The sequence below is a fragment of the Periophthalmus magnuspinnatus genome, chromosome 8 (assembly GCF_009829125.3).
Source record: "Periophthalmus magnuspinnatus isolate fPerMag1 chromosome 8, fPerMag1.2.pri, whole genome shotgun sequence".
NCBI lineage: Eukaryota > Metazoa > Chordata > Actinopteri > Gobiiformes > Gobiidae > Periophthalmus > Periophthalmus magnuspinnatus.
Genome location: NC_047133.1, coordinates 18842430 through 18866554, shown reverse-complemented (window position 1 = coordinate 18866554; position 24125 = coordinate 18842430). Strand labels below are relative to the sequence as shown.

The 24125-nt window shown below is 38.8% G+C and overlaps 1 protein-coding gene across 3 annotated transcripts in view; it reads left to right on the top strand.

The window, feature by feature from the left end:
- Nucleotides 1-24125, top strand: part of plcd3a (phospholipase C, delta 3a) — a 40726-nt gene that overhangs the window by 7681 nt on the left and 8920 nt on the right. For 2 of the 3 annotated variants that reach the window (XM_033970568.2, XM_055223900.1), the window contains 5 exons: nt 11096-11263; nt 17946-18174; nt 19264-19393; nt 21055-21280; nt 23339-23540. In XM_033970568.2, the coding sequence (XP_033826459.2) occupies nt 11096-11263; nt 17946-18174; nt 19264-19393; nt 21055-21280; nt 23339-23540 (955 nt within the window). Of the gene's footprint in view, nt 1-11095; nt 11264-11647; nt 11665-17945; nt 18175-19263; nt 19394-21054; nt 21281-23338; nt 23541-24125 lie in introns of those variants that run through there. The other variant, XM_055223901.1, reaches the window with a different exon arrangement.

Below are 24125 nucleotides of genomic sequence, written 5' to 3'. Positions count from 1 at the left end.
TACATTCTTATTGCAACCTGAATTAGAGTGTACTGCATAATGAAGAAGTGAAGAGATCAGGAGGTTTGTCCAGTACAGATGGAATGTCCTGCAGCATGGCATTACACTTATCTGTCTATAATTTGTTTCCATAAGTGAGGATGTAAAGATGTAGCTTTTTCAGTTCCAATACTGATTCACATAATACAGCTTTAAGTATATGTTTATACCCGATATCAACCGATACCAGTGTAAAGGCTGAAAAAAAAAATCATTTATTTCCTTAACACAAAAATAAAATGAGACTAAACTGATCCAAAATTGATACAAATGTGTTATGTGTTATATAGAACAACTCTGTATAAATAAAAAATAAAAAATCAAATGTTCTAAGCCAACTATGACCAGTAAATAGTCTTATTACATCACTTTATCTAACCAACCAGGATATCGAATGAAACCAATATCTGATCCAATAAAGTTTTCAGTATCATATCGGTGCATCCCTATCCATAAGGCTGATTTATTTTTTTTGATTCAAAGAACATATTCTTACAGTGAGCAGGCTTGCCTCGCCACAGATCTAACCTGTAATTTGGCCTGGCGGTGACATCTGGTTGTTTCTATGGAGCCTATGGAGGTAGATAAGTCTAATACCATGCTGTGTGGAATATTCTAGGCAAAGCAATAGCATCTCCATGGCGACAAGCAGGTGACAGACCGTCCATTAGAGAAAAGAGTGTACCTTTTGAAACTGTGCCCAGATCTGTGAATGCTAAATTGCTAATGCTAAGAGGTAATAATAGAGGCTTGGATTTATAACACTATTTAAACTGCTCTAAGTGCTACATTAGGCGTTAGTCATGTATTAGCCACACTCGCTGATGGAAACAATGCTGTCACTCCACACCATCGGCCTCTTCAATCCCCATCACAACTGCACCGACTCAGAGCAGCATCCAACCTCCACCCTGCAGGTCTGGAGCTCAACAGTGACCTCCACCCCACGTTTCTGGAGCTTAACAGTGACCTCCACCCCACACCTCTGGAACTAAATTTCCCATTAATTTTTCTCATAGATTTTTTGAAATAAAAAAGATATTAAAAGTTTAAAAGCTTGCTCAGGGATAAGCAGCTACGTGGTAACTACACATTTAGGGACGTTAGTTAGCACGTAGCTGGTTAGCATGTAGCTGAATATGATGTGGCATAGCTAAGTCTATGGGAAAGAGCAATGCTTGGGGGCAATCAGCCACATTGTAACTAAACACTTTAAACAACCGTGTTATGGATATTACTTAGCTGTTAGCATGTAGCTGGTTAGCAAGTAGCTGGTTAGCCTCTGTGATGACTTTGACCTCGGAAATGTCTATGGGAAAAATGAATGCAGTTACATGGTCACAGGAATAATCAGCCACGAGGTAATTAAACACTTAAAACAGCCGCATTATGGATATTAGTTAGCACGTGTGATGGACATTTCACACATAGCTGGTTAGCACGTAGCTGGTTAGCCTCAGCAGTGTCTTAGGACTCTTAATATTTGATTTTTTTGAAAAGTGAGTGGAAAAAAAAATGAGCAGGCGTCACTGTTGACCTTCAAAAAACACCTGAAATACTGTCATGAACCACTATTTATGACAGTAGTTCATTTTAACCTCTACTTACTACCTTTACTCAGTAATAAGTTACTCATTGGCTTAAGCCTTTCTTCATTCTTTATTAAGCCTAATTCAAATATAGTTCGGCTATTATAATGTGCTACCCATAATCCTCTGTGGAAGTTTAACTGGCAAGTGCAGACTGGATGGAATCTGTTTTCTTTCCATCTCATTAACCAAACGGAAATTTTGTGCTTTTGTTACAACTTCAGTAAAACTCCACAAAGCATTGTACTTACCTTTTACAAACTTTAAAGGCCTTATATTATACAAAATTGACTCTGGTGAGCTTTAAGCCATGTTAGAATGTCATTACCCCCTCAAAAACATATCTGGAGTTGTGTTTTGTTTCATTCACATATGTTCGAGTAACCTAATTTTATTAGTCTTCTTACATCTCCAAAGCTCAAAATGCTCTGTTTCACCTTGTGATGTCATGAAGTGGTAGTTTTCATGTTAACAGCTCCTTTTGCCTTTAGTTCAGTAGAGATTGGCAATTCCAGGTCTGAAATTAACCAAATGATTCTCGTGAAGGTGTATGGAGTTTAAAAACACAGTGGAGCACTTCCTGTATTACCACATGATGACATCACAAGGTTGAACAGTGTTTTTAGTCTGAGAGAAGAACTCAGCCTAAATAAGCAGGGTTTGTGTGTTAAATGTGTGAATGAAGCAAAACACAACTCCAGGTCTGTTTGTGATGAGGAAATAACATTTTAACATAGATCAGAAAATTGTGTAATATGGGTTCTTTAAGGCTTTGCATATTGGTTTGGCATAGATTTTGTTGGTCACATGTTTTTTTATGGAAGAACCTGAAGCAAATGTGCTCTAGCAAGATCTTATAACAGGCAGTTTGCGATTCTGAATGAGAATAACCTCACATCCCAAATTGCTCTGTTCTTTTAGCCAGATATTGTTAGCAAACAACAAGTGAAGCAGAACGTTTCATCTCATCTAGTGTTGTCTCCAAACTAAAACTGGAAACTCGAAGAATAGGCTTGATACAACTAGATACAGATTTCCACACCAAAATGATTTAAAAATCTCTTTTTGTGTCAATATAATATCATGTTCAACCAAAAAATATATTGCTACTCCACAAAAGTCAAAAGTTTGCACACACCCTCTCATTTGTTGTTTTTTTCCTCTTTATTTTTAAGGATAAAAAGTGCCGACAAACTGGGATTTCATAACTTCTTTACATTAACTACATGACACACAAGAGATGACTCCGCCACCTGCTCAACTATTGTACAAAACACACATATTTTTGTTATGAAAACTTGAATTGTCAAAAATGGTCATGGATGGGCTGATGGAGGAAACCAGTTATTTACCTTTGTTCACTGCCACATAATTCTACATCTTACTTCATATATTTGATGTCTGATGTATGTTTGTGGGACAGTCTTCTACTTTTGCCAGATGTATCTAAAATGTAGAAAGTAGTAAAAATAAAGAAAGAAAAAAACATTGAATCAACATATGAACATTATTAGCAGACAAATCAGGTGTCTTCTCTCCCCAAGGTTGCTCCCACTAGTGTTAGAAACAGGTTTGATTGACAGCGTTGCGAAGCACCTGCTCCCTGCTTAACCAGTGGTGCGGGCAGGAAGGAGCGCTACCCTCAACAGCCTGGCTCTGGATTGGCTCTCTGGTTGCTATGATACTCGCAGTTTGAATTCCGAATATGGAGCTCATCTCCAAATTCACCCCTATAATCACACTTTCACAGTTCACTTCTTTATACCATCAGTGGTGTCTTCTAGCTACTTGACAACCCTAGTGTCTTCCACACAGCTGTACATTATCGTCTTTTGTTCGTCTCATATAGCCTCTTATAGTTTTTGGCCTGTTCTTGCCCTGCCTCACGGGACAGCTGTGCCAAAAGAATGTCATTGGCTGATCACCAGTGCGTGTGGCCCTCAACTTTAACTTGGTCTCCTTAAGTCCTCTCTGGCTCTGAGCGTAGTATAGGATCCTTCTGGACGTCTCCTATGACAGTTGTTATGCTGATAGAAACGTGAACCATGCCCTGGGAGATGGTGGTATGTAGGACTCAAAATGGACAACCCGTGACCCTGTTTTTTTTCTGTTTTGGACCACAATGTTGACCCACACCACATTCATTTGATCGTTTATTGTCTTCTCAGTATGGTTCGATTTCAATAGAATGTCCTACCCATAATGCATCTGACCTTTGACACACAAATGGCTTGAGGTTAGGTTAGTTTGGAGAGAAAATCAAACAGAGGTTGGTATCAATTTCACTATTGTTGATTTGGAATGTTTGTCAGTTCTATTTGATTAAAAATGCAATCCATCACAAATTAATTAAGATTTGAACATCTTAGAGACATTACGGTACCGAATGTATATATGTATGGGTTCAAGAGACATTAATAAGTCCATCCTAAATCTGGTATCAAAACTGAATTAGATAATGAGAAAATTGCTTAAAGGGCACATATTACACTATTTTCTGATGACAAACAGACCTGGAGCTGTGTTTTGTTTCATTCACACATGTTTAACACACGAACTCTGCATATTTAAGAGTTCTTCTCTCAAACTAAAAACACTCTGTTCCACCTCGTGATGCCATGTGGTAATACAGGAAGTACCTTCACTAGAATCATTTGGATGATTTCAGACCTGGAATTTCCAATCTCTACTGAACTAAAGATAAAAGGAGCTGTTAACTTGAAAACTATCACTTCATGACATCACAAGGTTGAACAGAGAATTTGCGCTTTGGAGATGTAGACATAAAGGATTACTCAAACATGTGTGAATGACACAAAACACGACTCCAGGTATGTTTTTGAGGAGGAAACAACATTATAACATGACTTAAAGCTCACAACAGTCAGTTTTGTGTATTATATGCCCTTTAAATACTACAAGAACTTGAGCCTTTCATGAATAATTTTGGATTAGTCTAAATAATTTTGTTGTAAATCTCTGTATAAAATCGGCATAGATTGCAGAACTTTTTTCTTAGTATCAAAATTGAGGCTGAAATTTGACTGTTCAAGTAGAATCAAATCTTTTTCTTACATTAGGCCCTGCTGTATTGTCAACAAACACAGCCCCAAGCTCTTTATGCACGTGCCACCTCTCAGTTACAACAAACTGTCCACTCACTTTCAAATGTATTTTATAAACATTTGCCAAGGGCTGGGATGAGACTTAACTTTTACATTGTCTATAGCTGATTAATCTGTATATATTTAGTTTATATATTTATTTTCATTCTACATTTTGTAATCCAATTTTATCAGTAAAAGAAGAATAAACTATAGGAATGGGTGATAGTAAAGTGTTTTTCCACTGATCTGAAAGGTGGCGGTTCGAATCGCACTTTCGACATAAACACTATTGGTTGAGCGTTCAGATCCACTGACCCACATGCTGTTGTGGTGTCCTTGGGCAAGACATTTAACCCACCTCACCCCCAGTGTCTGTGTACACTGGTGCATGTATGTGTGTGTGAATGGGTGGGTGGTTTGTTGATGTAAAGTGCATTGAGTGCCTTGAAAGTGGAAAAATGCTATATAAAAACTGACCATTGACCATTAAGAATTCTGGTTGGTTGGCAAGGTAACGAGGGATGATAAAAGCTGGGTAAAAGTGTACAAGCTCTTGTCTCATTCACGTTTATATCTATTGATTCACACCATAGGCTATGTTCACATAAACCAAGACCTGATTTGAGTCCAATACAGTAGTCTTTTTGTGTAACTGCAGGGCTCCGATTTAACAGCTGTCTTCATGATTTTCTCCACTATAACAAAAAGAAAAGAACCTTGCCCATCCCTTTATGTACACAGCTATCCAGATGCTTCACTTATCGTATGAAAATCCCACAGCACTATACAGAGAAAGCAGGAATGCAGTGTACAGTATTAAACTGGCGGACTGGAGTGGCTGTGTAGGCTTGGGCATTGACCTGCAGTTAATCAGCCTTTGCTCTGCTTGTGGGAATGCATCCAGTGTGGTAACAGCTTAGAAAAACACGGGTTGTTATGGACCCAGGCCTGCCATTGGGACTCCTTTGTGTTTTAGCCCAATGGGGAGAGAGCTGCACCCTTTCAGATCAGGGGGAGACAGGAGGCAGGAGGGAGGGGGGTGTTTTGGGATTTGAAGCCTCTATATTGGCAGACAAAGGACGTGAGATTCCCAATTCCTCACTTATACTGGTTTAAAGTGATAAGATGTGGATAGATTTTAACACTATCCTCCACATGATGTCAAGTTTGGGATTGGTGCAAAAGGGTTTTAATTTGAAATGTACCGATATAGTGTATACAAAGAGACATCAATATTAAAATTACTTTAAAGGAGCATTATGTAATATTTTTCATTGTTATTACTTTGCTTAGACAGTTCCACAGTATATGGCATTTAACCTGTTCTGCATTTATCCAATTATAGGTGTTTATATAGCTAAAAATGACTTGAAAACATGCATTCTTACTATGAGACATTTCGCCTCTCCACAGATCTAAACTCTAACTCGGCCCAGTCCATATGCTTGTCTCCATGTAGAACATTCTAGACAAAGCAATAAAATCTCCATGGAAACAAGGAGGTAGCAGATTGTCTATCAGGAAAGTTACTTAGTGCAGCTTTAAATGATTCGCCTTAGTCTATATCAAACCCAGTACCTTTATCTGCAATGGCACAGCCCTACTTCAAGCCAATCAGTAAATGGGTCCTTGACGTTTGGGGGGGTAACACTTTTCTGTCTGTGGTGTGATATGCCTTTGGAGCAAAATACAAAAAGTATTTTAAAAAACAAATCAGTTCCACAACAATTGTAAGGAAGCAAAATCATTGGAAAATTGTAATGCTTTTAATTGTGGACATTTGAACCTGTGTGTGTGACCTCTCCTCTACTTCATATCTTTTTTAGATATAAATGCAAGTACCGCCCTATGTAATGTTTCTGCATACATTAATCTGGTCATTTATTAAAATTATAGCTTTATAATTGTGAAAAAACAACTGTTATTACGTAAGTTGTCTTATGTGGGAACTGGAAGCTTGTGGTGGTCCTGATTGGATTTACTTAAAAAAAATCAAAGAAGCATGGATGACCCTTAACTGTTTGTCATGTGATGGGGTCATGAGGATATAACCCATGTTTAACGCTAAAGTCTGAAGAGATGTGACTCCTTATGTAAGCGCTAGTCTCCCACTGCCTCTGCTTTGTTCTGGTGGTTCTTTATGTCGTGAAATGAAGCATAACTTAATCCGTTTTGCTATATACTGTATGTACTGGGGTCTAATCCTGGTTTAGTCCTTATCTAGTGCTGGTCATGACCTGGTTTTGTCCTATCGTGTGTTCACACTCACGCAAACATCACATCCAAATTAGCTCATTATTGAACTGTACCTGATTTTTACTGTCTTACAACTGTGGAAAACAGAACTAGATCATTTTAAGCAGTTTGCAGTGGTCCAAAGTTATTTCTACCTCAGGAATTCCAAGTGTTTTAGTTCATAAGCGCTTTTTCACTACTTTCAGACGACAGAGCAGAGTTTAGTTGTCGCGGTAACGCTCACAACATCAGACAATAAAACAAAGTGGAGCTTAAGAGCCGCTTATACTGCTGTACTGGGGTAAGACGAATGTAGCTCAAACACATGGGAAAAAAAACATGTACTGGCCCTTTAAGAATGAACCAGGAACTAAACCTGGACTAGACCAGGGCCAGACCAGGATCAAAGACCAAGGACCAAATGATGTCTTTATTATTTCAGACTAAACTAAACCAAAAACGAGTGTGAACAGACTTGGTTATCTCCTGTGTGTGATGTGGATTATGATTGATATTAAATATGATGATATAATGCAGTTCTGACTTTGCAGTATGACTTGTATGGAACATTTTCCATTATAACAGGGAGCAGGGATGCACCGATCCAACTTTTTCTGTTCCAATACGATACTTTGACTTGAAATATTTCTGATACTCGATATCAATCGATACCAGTGTTGGAACAGAGAATGGCTCTTATTTTATCAAAACACAGTTACTTATTAAACAAGAGACCCAATAGTGCTATGCAACCGTTGTATTCTCATCACTACTGAACAACTTTGTTTGAATAAAAGCTCAAACATTATGAGACGTTCTAGGCCATTACTTATTACATCCAAGTAAAGGCCCAACCAAGATATTTTTTCAGAATCAGCGCCACAGACTGTATAAATAAATGCATAGCTAACCTTGCTTGTGTCCAAATAGGAAGTGAGCATGGGCGCGGTTCCGGCTCCATCAACTCTGGCTCCGTTTCACTTTCTATTCAAAAAACGTTTCCCCTGCCGCTGCTGTCAGGCTCCTCTATTTTGTCCCTAAATCAAGATATGAACATTAATAACAAACAAATGAGGCGCCTTCTTTCCCCGAGGCCACTCCCACTTGCATTAGTAACAGGTTTAACTGACAGCGTTGCTAAGGAAGGGGCGTTACCTTCAACTGCCTCTCAGGATTGGCTCTTTAGTTACTATGACACTCGTGGTCGAAATTCCAAATATGGAACTCGGATTGGCGCCGATATTCTATGTCAATATTGGTGCATCTCTAATAGGAAGTAAAAATCATGTGTTGTGATCTGTGACATTAGAATCATGAAGTTTTCATTCTTTTTAGAAATCCTGGTCAAATCAGACTAGTCGTGTGTTAGTGAATGAGAATCACGAGTTCTTTTGCACAACTCTCGTACCACTACTTTTTATCTGTTTATTTTTAACTTCATGTTTGCTTTGTCTCGTCGTAGCACGCCCTAATTAGCCAGGCTTCCTTTGTTATTTCAGAGTGTATTTAAGCAACGCTTATTTTACCCAAGAGACCACTCAGTCCTATTCGATGCATTGGACTTTTGATGTTAACAAGACTGAATAAAACTGTTACTATGTGAAGGATTCTAGTGGTTTCACTCTATGCCAAATAAATGAATACAACTGGCCAGGCTGTGTGTCAGTGACTGATATTAACACGTAACACTTGGACAACATCTTTCATGACACTTAAAGATGCTACACACAGTTCAAGACAGACAAAACGCAAATGAAAGAAATTATTAAATTGACTCTTGTGAGCTTTAAGCCATGTTATAATCCTGTTGCCTCTTCAGAAGCATACCTGGAGTTATACATGTTTGAGTAGTCTTTTTACATCTCTAAAGCTCAAAATGCTCTTTTCCAGCTTGTGATGTCATGAAGTGATTGTTTTCAAGTTAACAGCTCCTTTTACCCTTTACTCAATAGAAATTGGCAATTCCAGGGCTGAAAGTATCCAAATGAGCCTAGTGTTTGGCATTTAAAAACGCAGTGGAGCGCTTTCTGTATCACCACATGACATCACAAGGTGGAACAGCATGTTTTCTGTTTGAGAGAAGAACTCAACTTGAATATGTAGAATTTGTGAGTTAAACGTGTGAATGAAACAAAACACAACTCCAGGTCTGTTTGTGATGAGGAAACAACATTATAACATAGATCAGAAAATAGCGTAATATAGCCCCTTTAAATTCTGCTTGTGGCTTGAGTTTTTCTCCCTAGAGACACACAGATGAGCGTAGTATCAGGTCAGGTTTTAGGCTTGAAGAAAACACACAAATGTAGTTCTATACTAAGTGCCTAGATGCTTGGAGAGAGCTCTGTTTGTTGATAGGAGGTAGGAGTATAAACATGAATTATGATTAGCCATTAGTCATTGTAAATGCAACTCCCACTGCATGAAGAATGGAGATTGTCAGGTGCAGGCTCGAACACATTCACCGGTAATGTTGTAGTGACAGATTGTTGTGTAACTGCAGCTATCGCCCAGATTTTTCTTAGAATCCAATTGTTTTTTTCAGTGAGGTATTTCAGTAAAACCAGTGACGTTAATGAATACTGGCAAGACATAGACACTCAACGGTAAATGGGAGTTTGCAGCTAATGAATAGTGAATGCCATATGAAGTTTACTGGTACAAAATAAAAAAAATAAAATAAAATAAAAAAACATTGCAAGGACTGTGAGATGTTATGTTTTAAAGGTGCGCTATAGAACATTTTGTGGGATGGTCTTGTACCTTTGCCAGACTGATCTTTCTGTGTATGTTTTATACAGATTGGTATCTGGTCTCCACGTTCATTGCATCTCGAGTCCGGTCAAATGTGCTTGTCCAATCAGATCTGTTTTTGTTCAGTGACACATGTGAAATGAAGGAGATCATTGGCCACCTGTGATTTACAATAAAATCACATTTCTCTCACTTCAGCTTAACAAGGTGTAGAGCTTCTCTCATTCATTCTGCAGTAATCCGCCATGTTTTTCAGTCCCCTGTGAGATCTTTTTGCTTTATTATTCCCGATATAGATGGACCATGTCTGTCCCTGATTGGCTAATCCACCTGTCAATCACACCCATTAGAATACAGGGAGGTTCCGGTGACCAAACTCACATCTTTGTAAAGTATTGAAGAAGTGTGTGTTCTGGATCCCAGGCAACTTCAACCTGGAAATATTATTACTTTACAGAATGTTCCCCACTGTGGGATTAAACTATATCTATCTAGCATTTGGTCACAGTAAGGTGTTTTTATTGCATAAAATTGGATTTCTTTTCTACCATACAAGCAATTACATCTCAATGGAGACAAGCGGTGGCAGACCCTCCTCATAAAAAGTTACATAGTTCACCTTTAATGCAAAAATTCTACATATTGAAAACAAGCACCTATTAATCATGTGTTTAACTCATATATATAAATGGACTTAGCTAACCTGCTAGCCGCCGCGTTCCCAATAATCATGGGTGCTCCATCAACTCTGGCTCCAATTCAGTTTCTATTGAAAAACTGTGTCCCCTCTCTCTGTAACTGCTGCTGTCAGGCTCGTCATTTTGGTGTTAAAATGTCTGTATTAACCCGCTCTACATGATCCTGGTGTTTTTATGGTTGGAATATTGTTTATAATTCAAGATAGGAACATTAATACCAGACCAATGAAGCGCCTTCTTTCCCCAAGTTCGCTCCTGCTAGCGTTAGCAACAAGTTTGTTTGACAGCATTGCAAAGCGTCCACTCCCTGCTAAACCAGCCGTGGAAAGCGGGGTTACCTTCAACAGTCTCGCTCTGGATTGACTCTTTGGTTTCTATGATACTTGCGGTTGGAATTCCAAATATGGAACTCAGCTCCAAATTCGCCTCTATACCTGCTAGCCTCAATGAGCTTCATTTGACCAGAGCCGAACACTGTGGGTGATGTCATACTTCCTTAGTCCACTTCTTTATACAATCTATGGTTTAACTAAAATTATGTCACTTTCAGGAGTAAAATGACCTATTTATTTGAATTATGGTTTAATTATGACCATAAAGTGTTGCTTTCACTATGGACTACACCACATTTATGATGAGCAAATCTCATGTTCCTCTCTTGTGTTGTGCTCAGGTCTGGTGGACAATGCCGATGTGCAGTGGATGATGCAAGGCTGTAACATGGTGAAGGTGCGGTCGTCGCGGTGGCAGAAGAGCAGACACCTCCGGCTCCTGGAGGACGGCCTCACTGTGTGGTGTGAGTCCACAAAGAGCTCACGCAAGGCCAAAGCTAGCCAGACCTGTGAGTACATGAGGTCCTGTCGCTGCAGTTAAAGCGCCCATATTACACTACTTTCTGATCTATGTTATAATGTTGTTTTGTCATCACAAACAGACCTGGAGTTGTGTTTTGTTTCATTCACACATGTTTAACACACAAACTCTGCATATTTAGGCTGAGCTCTCAAACCCGAAAACACTCGTGATGTCATGTGGTAATACAGGAAGTGCTCCATTTTGTCATATATATCATATACTGAACTAACACTAAAAGGAGCTGTTAATCTGAAAACTACTGCATCATGACATCACAAGGTGGAACATAGCATTTTGAGCTTGGGAGATGTAAACAGACTAATAATAAAGAGTTACTCAAACATGTGTGAATGAAACAAAACACAACTCCGGGTCTGTTTTGAGGAGGTAACAACATTATAACATGGCTTAAAGCGTAGTATAAACAATATATTATCTCTTCATTTTTACCATCATTATTATTATTAATTAGTCAGGTAGAGTTTCTGTGTGGAGTTTGCAAGTTCTACAAGAGGTAAAATCCTCCAGTTAAGGTTGTCCTGACCAAACCTAGCTCAAGGTCTGAAGATGGGTCCAGCGCAGTCCCCAACTGTCAGATGACATCACAACATTCTTTAGGCCACAACATTCTTTAGGCCAGTAGTATTTAAGACAGATGGGGACAGATATTAATTAATATTGTTAAAATGTGAAATTGGTTCTAGTGACTAATAGAAATGATCAGGTTCAACATTTGTGCATTTACCTTTTGGATATTTCATGGCAAAGTACATCTGGGAGTACCATCACTTTCTAGAATCTGAAAACCACCAATACCTTACCCTATTTACTGTGATAATTCTGTAGCTATATATGTCACAGTTAAAACTTTGTTACCGTGACAACCCTGGCTGGAGCTGGCTTTTCCAACAAACCACACATTCACACACACATCTTCATCCATACCTGCAGGGCACATTGTCAGTATGCAATTAGGGGAATTGAACCACCAACCTCCAGAGTCCAAGTGATCAAAATTAAGTTATGAACCCAGAAAATATATATAGAACACCAGAAGCAGCCATAGCGGTAATTAGTGAAATACAATTGGTTCAATTGGTTCAGCCATAGAGTGTGTATATAAATGGATATAGCTAACATGCTAGCCGTGACGATCCAAATAGGAAATGATCATAGGCGCTCTTCTGGCTCCAATTCACTTTCTATTGAAAAACTGTCACCCCTCTCTCTGTCACTGCTGCTCTGAGAATTGTCATTTTGGTCATAAAATGTTTGTATTAACCCATTCTACAGAATCCTGGTATTTTTATTTTGCTATTTTATCCATAAATCAAGATATGAACATTAATAACAGGAGAATCATGCACCATCTTTTCCTGAGGTCTCTCCCGCTAGCTTTAGTAACAGGTTTGATTGACAGAGTTGGTCCAGATTGGCTCTTTGGTTGCTATGATACTCACGGACTGAATTCCAAATATGGAACTCGGCTCCAAATTGGCCGCTATAACTGTTAGCCTTGATGAGCTTCATTTGACTGGAGCCGAATGCTGAGAGTGACGTCAGACTCACTTATTCCACTTCTTTATACAGTCTATCAGTTTAACTGTTTTCTTATTGTTGACAATATGTGCAATATACTATTTTGATTGTTTTGTGTGTAGATTATATATTGCCCATCTCTAATGCTTTTATACTGGTCATTATAGCTCTACCTGCTTGGTGTATTTAACACTATTGACTTAAATCCAGTCTCTGCCATGTGCTGTGTGGTCAATAATGGAATATCGAGCTATCTTAAACTCACTTATTTAGCTCAATCTGGATCACAATTAGATTTTAAATTGCTGCATATTTAGTCAATGCCTAATCATCTCAGAGTGAGGGGGGACAAAGAAAGGCTCTGTTCTTGTGTCTGTGTTTTGGTCACCTTTGGTTCAGTTAAAGATTAGTGAGGCAGCTGTTGTTTCATGGCCCATTAGCAGTGTCTACGACATGTTAAGTAGCATTCCACTCTGTATTCAACTGTTGACCACTGCAGAGGGCAAAAGGGTGAATATGGTCTATATGCTGAAAAATCTGCCCCAGTCTACAGTATAGCATCAACAGTGTTACTACGCTCCAAGATTTAAAAGGAACATGTTATATTTACCTGTTTATATTGGGAACCATTGGGAAGATCTGTCTGGATATTATATATTATTTTTGTTCCTATTTTGAGAATTTGTTGAATCTGTGCTTGTTTAAATGAAAATTGATTTGCCCAGACACGGAGAGAATTTGCAAACTCCATACGAACTGCCCAAAGTTCAGGAATTTATGTCCACAAGTAAACAAGAAACCTGATAATACTTAATGCTGTAAGTGTGTGCAGTCCATAGAAGGCATATGCAGTTTTACATGGTGTGCTATATTCTTCAAAGGATGATTACTAAGTTCACTCTAGTGACAGAACCAGCTTAAAAAAGGTGGTTCATTACGTAAATACTAAAAAACAACAACAAAAACACATAGATTCACTGAAGAGTTTGTTTGATTGTTTTGCCACCTGCTTCTGTCCCCCCAGGTCTTCCTGGTTTTATTGAGCCTTCCTTTATGTGCAGCACCTGTTTAACACGAGCATAACCTCAGCAGTAGCAGTCGTGGTGCAGAGTGCAGGTTTATGGGTCAGTGGGTGGTGAAGGTCGCGTCACTTCTGGCTGCAACAGAAATAGAAATGTTTGGCTACAGCCTTTAGCCTCATGTGTGTGAGAGAACACAGTAATGCACTATTTCTACAGATGACACGGAATTAAACTTTTAGTAACACAGTTTGACCATAACTCAAGAGGTGGCTGACATACAGCTAATCCAAGTATTCTGTGTGCAGTGACAGAGCACGGTTTCCATACTTATATTTGTGGTATAAAGTGGTACATCTCAAAGAGCTAAAAATACACAAATTTTGTTTCCTCGAAAAATGATTAAATTCAGTCCCACTTTGAAGTTCACTAGCTACAGTTAAAACAAAGTACTCTATTGCAGTTTTCTCTCATATTATTCTCATTGATGTGTTTTAGATTACATCATTCTAAAGATTTATTTGTAATGAAGATTAATCTGTAGATTATTGTTGCGATATAGCAAGCCCTAGGGTCTACCAGATGTGTCCAAACATCATCAAGTATATTGAAACATAAAGTGGAGAGCTGCAGACACATTGGGGCTCATTCATGAAGTGTTATTCTGAACATTTTGTACGTACAGACATTTTTGGCATTTACAAAACTTCTTAACTGAAAATGTTCTTCTGGAAGAACGACTGCTACAAACAGAGAGCACAAAAAATCAGCAGTTGTAGAATATTACTACTCAATGCAAACAAAAAGTCTAATTCCTACAGCATTGTAAGTTATATATTTTCTGAAATTATTTCTTATATTCTTAATAACACTATGTGATACCATGTTATGAGGTCTCACAGACTTTACACAGGCTGTTGTTCTGCTGTGATAGTCTTAGGGGGCTCTCAAACTGGCCCAATCGAACTGTGCCTAAGCACGGCCAGCCCCTAAAGTCCAGTGTGAGTGCAAAGGAACCGTACCCACAGTTTGATTGGAACTTTATCCCGGTTGGAGGAGGTGGGCCAAAGTATGGCACGGTTGCTCATGTACACGCACACACACAATTTATGTTTTCATGCCCTCGGTTGTGCGTGGAGAGGGAGAGGATAAGAGGAAAAAGTGAATGAACTCTGCTCCAAAACTCACGGTGAATCCGTTCTCACCTTCAGTAAAGACTGTGGCAGACACATGAGTTTTGAAGCCTCGTCTCCTGTTGTCCTCGTTGCTCCAAACTGTCATTTAATCCATAAACTCAGATGATCACAGCAGAATGCATATCGCTCTCTCCCTCGCACTTTCACGTGTCAGAATGCCAAACCCATATTGGCCATATAATTGAAGTTCAGAGAGCGTTTCTCAGTAAATACATATGCATTTTTATGTAAATAAAATGTAAATGAATGTGGTGGTGGTCGTAGCTGGATGTTGGAGAATTAGACGCAGCTCTCATTTAAGAAGTCTGTCTGCTTAAGAACGCGCCGTGAATCTGGAGTTTTCTCAGCATATTCTTAAAGTGGAAGTTACATATTTTAAGAAAACTTTCATGAATAAGGCCCATTGTCAAAACCATAAAGCATTCAAAAAGTTCCAGCTTTAAGTCCCACCACACCTTGGTTTAGTCTTGAATCCTTAATCTGAGCTCTGTCTCACACTAAGATGGTGGTTAGTGACTGAGGTCAAAATAGAGGGTTTTAAATGTGCAGTAAAAAGCACTTCTCAGGATAATGTGATCCAGGACAAATATGGTCTGTGGCCTCATACAGTTACCACATTTTAATATCTGAAAGCCGTCAACCCATCCTGTTATTCTACTTTTAACTACTACTACTGCAGTGGAATACTGTTGTGTTGTGTACTCCTGTGGTGCACTCTACACTTGGGCTTGTACACTCCACTCCAGTGCAACTTTTACCGTGTCCTTGCCATCTGCCCAAAAGCAGGAATGCAGAGCTTGTGTGGAGGTGGAGGGCCGCGTCTTCACAGCCCACACCCGCAGAATGAGCCTTTTGTGGGGTACAGACACTGCTGATCGCCCCCTGCAGCTCAGACAGTCCTTGTGTTGTGTTAAATTGTTGGGATAGAAACAGACAGTTGAGATGTTAGTGTTTGGATGTCTCCCAGTCAACAAGAGCTGCTAGTCTGGTGTCTTCATTACACAGATCAGATATGGCTTTACAGTAGTAGTAGCTTTGCAATGTACTGCATATAAAGAACTTAGAGGCCAGTCTGTACTGACATGAAAATACGTCAATATAAATGTGTAGAAGGATTAGTTAAAAAAGATAAGTTAAAGTTAATAAGTTAGGATAAGTTAAAAAAAGATACTATGTTTACAAATACCTTAAAGTAACACCATGTAACTTTCTTTAAATGGCATGTTACTGTCACGGCATGATTCCATGGAAACAATAAGTTGATCTTATGCTTCGGGAATTTTATGCCATACTTTGGAACATTATAGCTAAAGGAATCATTTCAATGGAGACAAACAAGTGGAGCTGGGGGCTTTAAATGTAGTGCTACTGTTAGTATTAGATGAAGAATATGTAATCATTATTTAAATTTATTCTACTACTACTACTACCGTAACCACACAGAGACTAGTACTACTTCTACTACTTCTACTACTTCTTCTACTTCTACTACTACTACTACTACTACTACTACGACTACTACTACTACTACAACTACTGCTACTACTACTACTACTAATGCTACTGCTACTTCTGCTGCTGCTACTACTACTACTACTACTACTACTATTACTACAACTACTGCTACTAGTACTACTACTACTACTACTACTACTACTAGTACTGCTGCTACAACTGCTACTAGTACTACTACTACTACTACTACTACTACTACTACTACTGCTGCTACAACTACTGCTACTACTACTGCTGCTACAACTGCTACTGCTACTACTACTACTGCTATTACTACTATTACTACTAATGTAACTGCTACAACTGCTACTACTTCTGCTGCTACTACTACTACTACTGCGCCTGCTACTACTACTACAACTGTAGTAGTAGCAGTAGTAGTATTACTCCAACTGCTACTACTACTGCTACTGCAGTACTTATACTATCTTATCCAATTTGCCACATCAACATCAACTGAAGCGTTTTACTGAATACTCCTGTAATTCAAAACAAACCTTAATCATTACTTTATCAAAAACATACATATACAGCTGAATTCCTTGAGTAATAGTGTCTAGTTACTTTTGGGTTATGGCCTAGGAGGGAGATGAGTCCCAGTCTAATTTTATCTTGTTGGGAGCGTGTATTGCGTGAGCTGTCCTGATGCATTGCTTTGTCACTATGTGGTTGGATTTATTATTGGTGACCTTTACCTGCCGCCGCCTCTGTCATCCCAAGTGTTTACTCATCAACAAGGAGCACCCACCTCCTCATCCAAAATCACCCATACCAGCGTTTACTATGACGTAACAAACGCAGGGATGAGGAACAATCGGACCAAAGCCAGTTCATGACACTGTTGTTTTGTCCTTGGGCAAAACACTTGACCCACATTATTCCAGTCACGTCACATGTAGTGTCTTGTCACGATGCTGAAACTGTAAACTCGATTTGGATTCTAAGCAAAAGGCTTGTTTGATTTCCCGATACTGTTATGATGGAAAAACACTTTCTTTTGCAATAGAATGTGATTTCCAACAAAATATAATAATACCTATTTTAAAAGTACTATCTGGGAAATGTTTTTTATATAGCGCTTATCCAACTTTTTCATGTTAACACCTCCTTTTACCACAGCTGAAATCATCTAAATTACTCTACTGAAGGTGCATGGAGTTTAAAAACACAGAGAAGCACTTCCTGTATTACCACATGACATCACAAGGTGGAACAGAGTGGGATCAACTCAGCCTAAATCTGCAGAGTTTGTGTGTTAAACATGTGAATGAAAAAAAACACAACTCCAGGTCTGTTTGTGATGAGGAAACAACATTACAACACAGATCAGAAACTAGCGTTGAACTAACTAACTATTAGCACATATGAATAACTATTGTAATGTCCTTCTCTCTTTCAGTTGCAGTGACGGAGGTGGAGTGTGTTCGTGAGGGGTGTAAGTCCGAAGCTCTGAGGCAGATTTCCGGGTCAGTGCCGGAGAGCCACTGCTTCACGGTGGTCTTTAAAGGAGTGAGGAAGAGTCTGGACCTCCTCTGCCCCAATGAGGAAGAGGCTCGGCGCTGGGTCAGTGGGCTACGGACCCTCAAGGACTGTGTGGCCAACATGAGCCAGAAAGAAAAACTCGATCAATATCCTTTACCTTAGTTTAGTTTTTATTTTGTTTAAAATTGTTTAAATCAGGCCTATTCTGGAAAATTCACTTTTCAGAGCTTTTAACCATCTTATTGTTTCCTTCTTATTTGTCAAAGTTGTTTTTGGAGTGATTTGTGCATGTTTGAGTAATCTTTAATTACTTATTTTTGCCAATCAACCCCTGGTTTCGCCACCACTGGTACACGCCAACCAATCTGTACTTACTTTGTTCTTCAATTTTTTTTTTAAATTGGGGATACTCATAGGATTTAGCCACATCATGTAGTCATTTTGGTACAAATGAAAAAAAAATCTGCTACTAGTGTGATGTGCAGGTATCCATAAAAGGCACCGACAGCTCCACGGCTCTTTGTTGTGATGACGTTTATGGCGACATCAGCTCCCACTGGGCACCGCAGTTTTTAACAAAGAAATTAGCGGCCTTTTTTATTGTTATTATGCTGTTTTAGATTAATATTGTGATTTAAATGTGCTGAAGGCAACACCCCTTCCCACCTGCACCTCTTAGCAACGCTGTCAATCAGATCTGTTGCTAAGTGATTTGTAGTGACATTACTGTTCATATCTTGAGTTAGGGACACAATAGTGAAATACAAACACGGTTAATAAGAACATTTTAAACCAAAATGACAAGTCTGACAGCAGCAGTTACAGAAAGAGGCCACAGTTTTCTGATGTAAAGTGAAATGGAGACAGAGCTGATGGAGCTGGAAGTGCATCCAATCTCACTTCCTATTTGGAATGCAGCGGATAGCAGGTTAACTATGTCCATTTATATATACAGTCTGTGGGGACATATGGTCACCTTAATTTAATGATAAATGGTGCCTTTAATTCTGGTTAAGATTGTATATTAAGTAACATTTGATTTTAGTAGAAATAAAATTAATACTTTGACCACGCAACTAATAATTGTTGATGAGTTGATCACTATAATGTCATAAAAGCCAGCTAAGACATTTTGACAACTGATCACCTGTTTTTTTACATTACCCAATGAAATAACCATAACCAATCTTTATATACAGTATATTCTCTTCCCATTGTTCCTTAACCCCGCCAACCTGGATCCGCGGCTACCTGAGACGAGCGGACCAGAACCAGGATGGAAAAATGAGCTACGATGAAGTGAAAAGACTCCTTCAGATGATCAACATTGACTTAAGTGAACAGTATGCACGAAACCTGTTCAAGGTCAGTGCTCTATACAGAAGCATAACATTATCCTGCCTCTAGAGCAGGGGTGTCAAACTCAATTTCACCGAGGGCTGCATCAGCAAAATGGTTCGTCTCAAATTTGCAAAGATATAAAAAATATGTCTGTGTAACTGCGTAACTCCTGATAAACTGACATTTTAAGACAGCCATACATTTAAATTTACCTTGTCACGGGCCACATAAAATGACATGGCGAGCCGCATTTGACCCCCGGGCCTTGAGTTTGACACATGTGCTCTAGAGCAAACACGGGCATTTATTTACACTATCCAGTTAAGACTTCCTGATTTGAGCATTCTGTATACGCTAGCTAGCTCATAACAGTCACTTTTATTACAATCAAAAAACATAAAATAAACAACCTAACTAAAATGAACTAATTAACTAAAACAAATAAAGACTCCCCAGTTATTTTTACTTGTAGAATACTTCAGTGTGTGACGCTGTTTTAATGTTTTTTGCCGCAAAATTAGCATTAGCATTAGCATTGAGGCACAAACACCTCTCCTTCAGAAGTGTCCTCCAGTGAAATATTCATTTTACTTGTGTAGTTTTTAATATGTGCCATATCTTCAAATATTTATTCATTTTAGCGTGGACCTCAATGAAATGAAATTGGACATAAAAGCGTAGCGGTAATAGTTAGGTTACCAGGCGCTTATCTGCACAGAGCCTATTGTTAAACCAGCAGCGAGCCAGCCACTTCCATCACTGACCCTGTTCACTCCAGTGTTATACGCAACAAATCAAAGGCTGGTTATTCCTTTATAGTGGGAATTACTGTGTGCTCAGCCTCACCGGGGTCTATTAGAAGGGCATAGCTGGTTTTATATTGTTTTCAATGCTGTTTGTTATTTTGATTCATTGCCAAGAGCTTGTTTTATTGTGTGGCTTGGCTGAACTACAGAACCAGTCATTTCCTCCTCATCTCCTGCCTCATTATTAAATATCATAATGTCAAATTTTACAACGATAGATGCTCCTACAGCCCTGATTGCAGTACAGATACTCGCAAAACCAGTGTAGAGACATGTGGTATCTGATGGGTAAAGTGCTTTGCTCAAGGACACAACAACAAAACTGATTTAAGATAGAATTATAAATGCAGACCTTTCAGCGCTGAGGGTGAAACCACAGAGCCACAGAGTCACTGCCAATTATGAGTGCACTATGTAACCTTTCTGCCACCTGTTAGTTTCCATGGTGATGTGACTGCTGTGTCTGAAATGTTCTACAGTTTGGCAATGAGCTTATTTATCTTCACAGAGACAAGCAAGCCAAGTTACAGGTTAGATCTCTGGAGAAGCAAGCCCTCTTCCAGTAATGCATGTTTTTTAAGGTATATTTTTTAGCAATAAAACACCTGTAATATTGAATAAAATCGAATAAATGCTTGGTAGGTATGTTAAAGCCATACTATGGAACTTTCTGGGTAAAGCAATAACCTCCTTGCTCTTCCTCTTCTTCTCTTTCTCCTTTCTCTTCTTATTCTTCCTGTCCTTCTCCTTCTTCTTCCTATTGTTCTTCTTCTCCTTCTTCTTTGTCTTCGTCTTCTTCCTCTTCTTCTTCTCCTTACTCTTCTACTTCGTCTTCTCCTTTTTCCTCTTCCTCTTCCTCTTCTTCTTCTTCTCCTTTAGAGATGCGATCGCTCTGGTGACGGCCGGTTGGACCACGTGGAGATTGAGGAGTTCTGCCGGGAGTTGCTGCGTCGGCCGGAGTTAGACTCAGTTTTCCGACATTACTCCGGTAATGGCTGTGTGCTTTCCACCGCGGAGCTCCGTGACTTTCTGGGAGATCAGGGAGAAGACGCCTCTCTGCTACACGCCAAGAAGCTAATACTCACCTATGAGCTCAATGAATGGGGTGAGTCCATAAAGTAATGTTTAATGTCTTAGAGTCTTGTCATATACACTGTCATTTCCGCCCAGACTAGTAATTTACTTATTTTTGCCATAATTAAAATTCAAAACCCTAAACCAATTCATGAGCAAAATATACACTGTGGTAAAAGTAAGTAACGCAAAGTTATAACACAAAATAAATATAGATTATTTCAAAGCAATAGTAAAAGTCTGCAACATCCTTTCTTCTTCTCATCCAGTTTTGTATTGTGCTTTTTTTTCACCTGTTTTTATGTTTTTAACATGTTCTGTACAGCATCTTTGGGTGTGTTGAAAGGTGCTTATAAATAAAAATGTATTATTATTATTATTACTTCATACTAAAAACTCTCAGCTGGTCACATTGTTAAAAGTGCCATCTGCTTGTCTCCATGGCGATGTAACTGCTTTGGCTACATCTAATAAACTGCAGCTGTTTTCATAGCTAAAAATAAATACCTTGAAAAACATGCATTCTCACTATGAGTGGTGTAGCCCTGCCACAGACCTGACGTGTAACTTGTAACGTATTTTTTGTGTTTTTTAATTATCAATGTTTTATTGTTCAAAATACAAAGAACAAGAGGTATTTTTACTGTGAACAGGATCTCGTCTCCACAGATCTGACTTGTAACTTGTCTGAATTGCGTCACCTGCTTGCCTCCATAAAGATAGGTGAGATTAATGCATACTATGGAACATTCTAGGCAAAGCAATAACGTCTCCTTGGAGAAGAGCAGGTTGTAGGCCAGGCAAAGTTATGTAGTGCAACTTTAATATCAAATAAAAAAGTAAAACACAAACATTTAAAAAAAAAAATTTTTTTTCAAACTTATGTACAGTACCAGGAGATTATTGAAACTTGAGTGGCACTTATATGTTTGGACTTGTAAGAATGAGGCTTTAGCTGAGTTCATGAAGTATGTTAGGGTCAAAGGTCAGACATCACCCCTCAAAGCCTGTTCCAAATTTAGCTTGTTAGCATAAAGGCTACAACTAAAATCTGTGTGTTTGTTGTTGTTGTTTTGTTTTTTTTTTGTTTTGATTATTCACATATTACCTTTAATAGCTGCAAAGGGCTGAAGTCTAACCTCACAATCTTCAGGCATTTGACACCTATTAGAGAAGCAGTAAAAAAACAACTAATTGGTAGTATAATTTTATAATATTTAATGCAGATGTATATTGTATATTTTCAAGATACTCAAATAGCTTTACATTACTCTATTTTTGATCTATGTTATAATGTTTCCTCATCACAAAGAGACCTGGAGTTGTGTTTTGTTTCATTCACACATGTTTAACACACAAACTCTGCATATTTAAGATGAATTCTTCTCTCATACCCAGACACACTCAGAAAACACCCTTTGTGATGTCATGTGGGAGTACAGGAAGTGCTCCACTGTGTTTTTAAACTCTATACGCCTTCACTAGAATCATCTGGATAATATCAGCCCTGGAATTGTCAATCACTACTGAACAAAAGGTGAAAGGAGCTGTTAACCTTATAACTACCGCTTCATGACATCACAAAGTGGAACAGAGCATTTTGAGGTTTGGAGATGTAGACAGACTAATAATAAAGTGTTACTCAAACATGTGTGAATGAAACAAAACACAACTCCAGGTATGTTTTTGAGGAGGTAACGGCATTCTAACATGGCTTAAAGCTCACTTTTTTTTAAACATAGGACCTTTAATCATTTACCTTAACCAAAGCATAATCTGCATCACCAGTGACCACACACACAGCATTCACACATAGGCTTGGTGGCTCACGTATGTTGCACAAGGACACAACAACAGTAAGACCATTTTAGAACTAACAATGTGTCATTTCAAGATGATCTACACACCAAAAATGTACATTAAAAATAAAGTTCTCATAATCTAGATGCATATATCAAATTAATTTCATATCAGAAATTCATGATTTACACGATAACATTTTGAGGCTGTAATCCAAAAATGAGAGTAAAACTAAGTGTGATGTGACAAAGATTTAATAGCTATTTGGATTGTCCCTTGTTTTTTGCAGCTCAGACAAACCAGTTCATGACTCAGAATGGCTTCACCATGTACATGCTATCCCTGGAGAATGATGTGTTTAACCCCGAACATGCCACAGTCTACCAGGACATGACACGCCCCCTGGCCCATTATTTCATCTCCTCCTCACACAACACCTACCTGACCAAGGACCAGGTCACCAGCGCCAGCAGTACTGAGCCATATATAAGGTAGGATTAGGAATGCACCGACCCAGCTTTTTCAGTTCCAATACTGATTCCGAGACTTTAACTTTAAGGATCTGCCAGTACCTGATATTATCTGATAGCAGTGCAGACACTGAAAACAGGATTTATTTCCTTTAAAACTTTAAAATAAAATAAGACCAATCCATAGATTGTGTAAAGAAGTGGACTAAATGAGTGTGACTAGCAGTTGTAGGGGCCAATTTAGAGCAATTTAGAGGAATTCCAATTACGAGTATCATAGCAAACAAAGAGCCAATCTGGAGAGAAGCTGTTAAAAGTAACGCCCCTTCCTGCCTGCACCACTGGTTTAGCAGGGAGTGGGCATTTAGCAACGCTGTCAATCAAAACTGTTGCTAACGCTAGCTGGAATGATCTTGGGGAAAGAAGGCGCCTGATCTGTTATTAATGTTCATAGCTTGAGCTACAGACACAATAGTGAAATAAAAACACCAGAATCATGTAGAGCGGGTTAACATGAAAATTTTAAAACCAGTTATGGAGAGAGGGGTGAATTGGTGTCGATGGAGCCAGAAGTGAGCCCATAATCACTTTCCATTTGGAACGTGG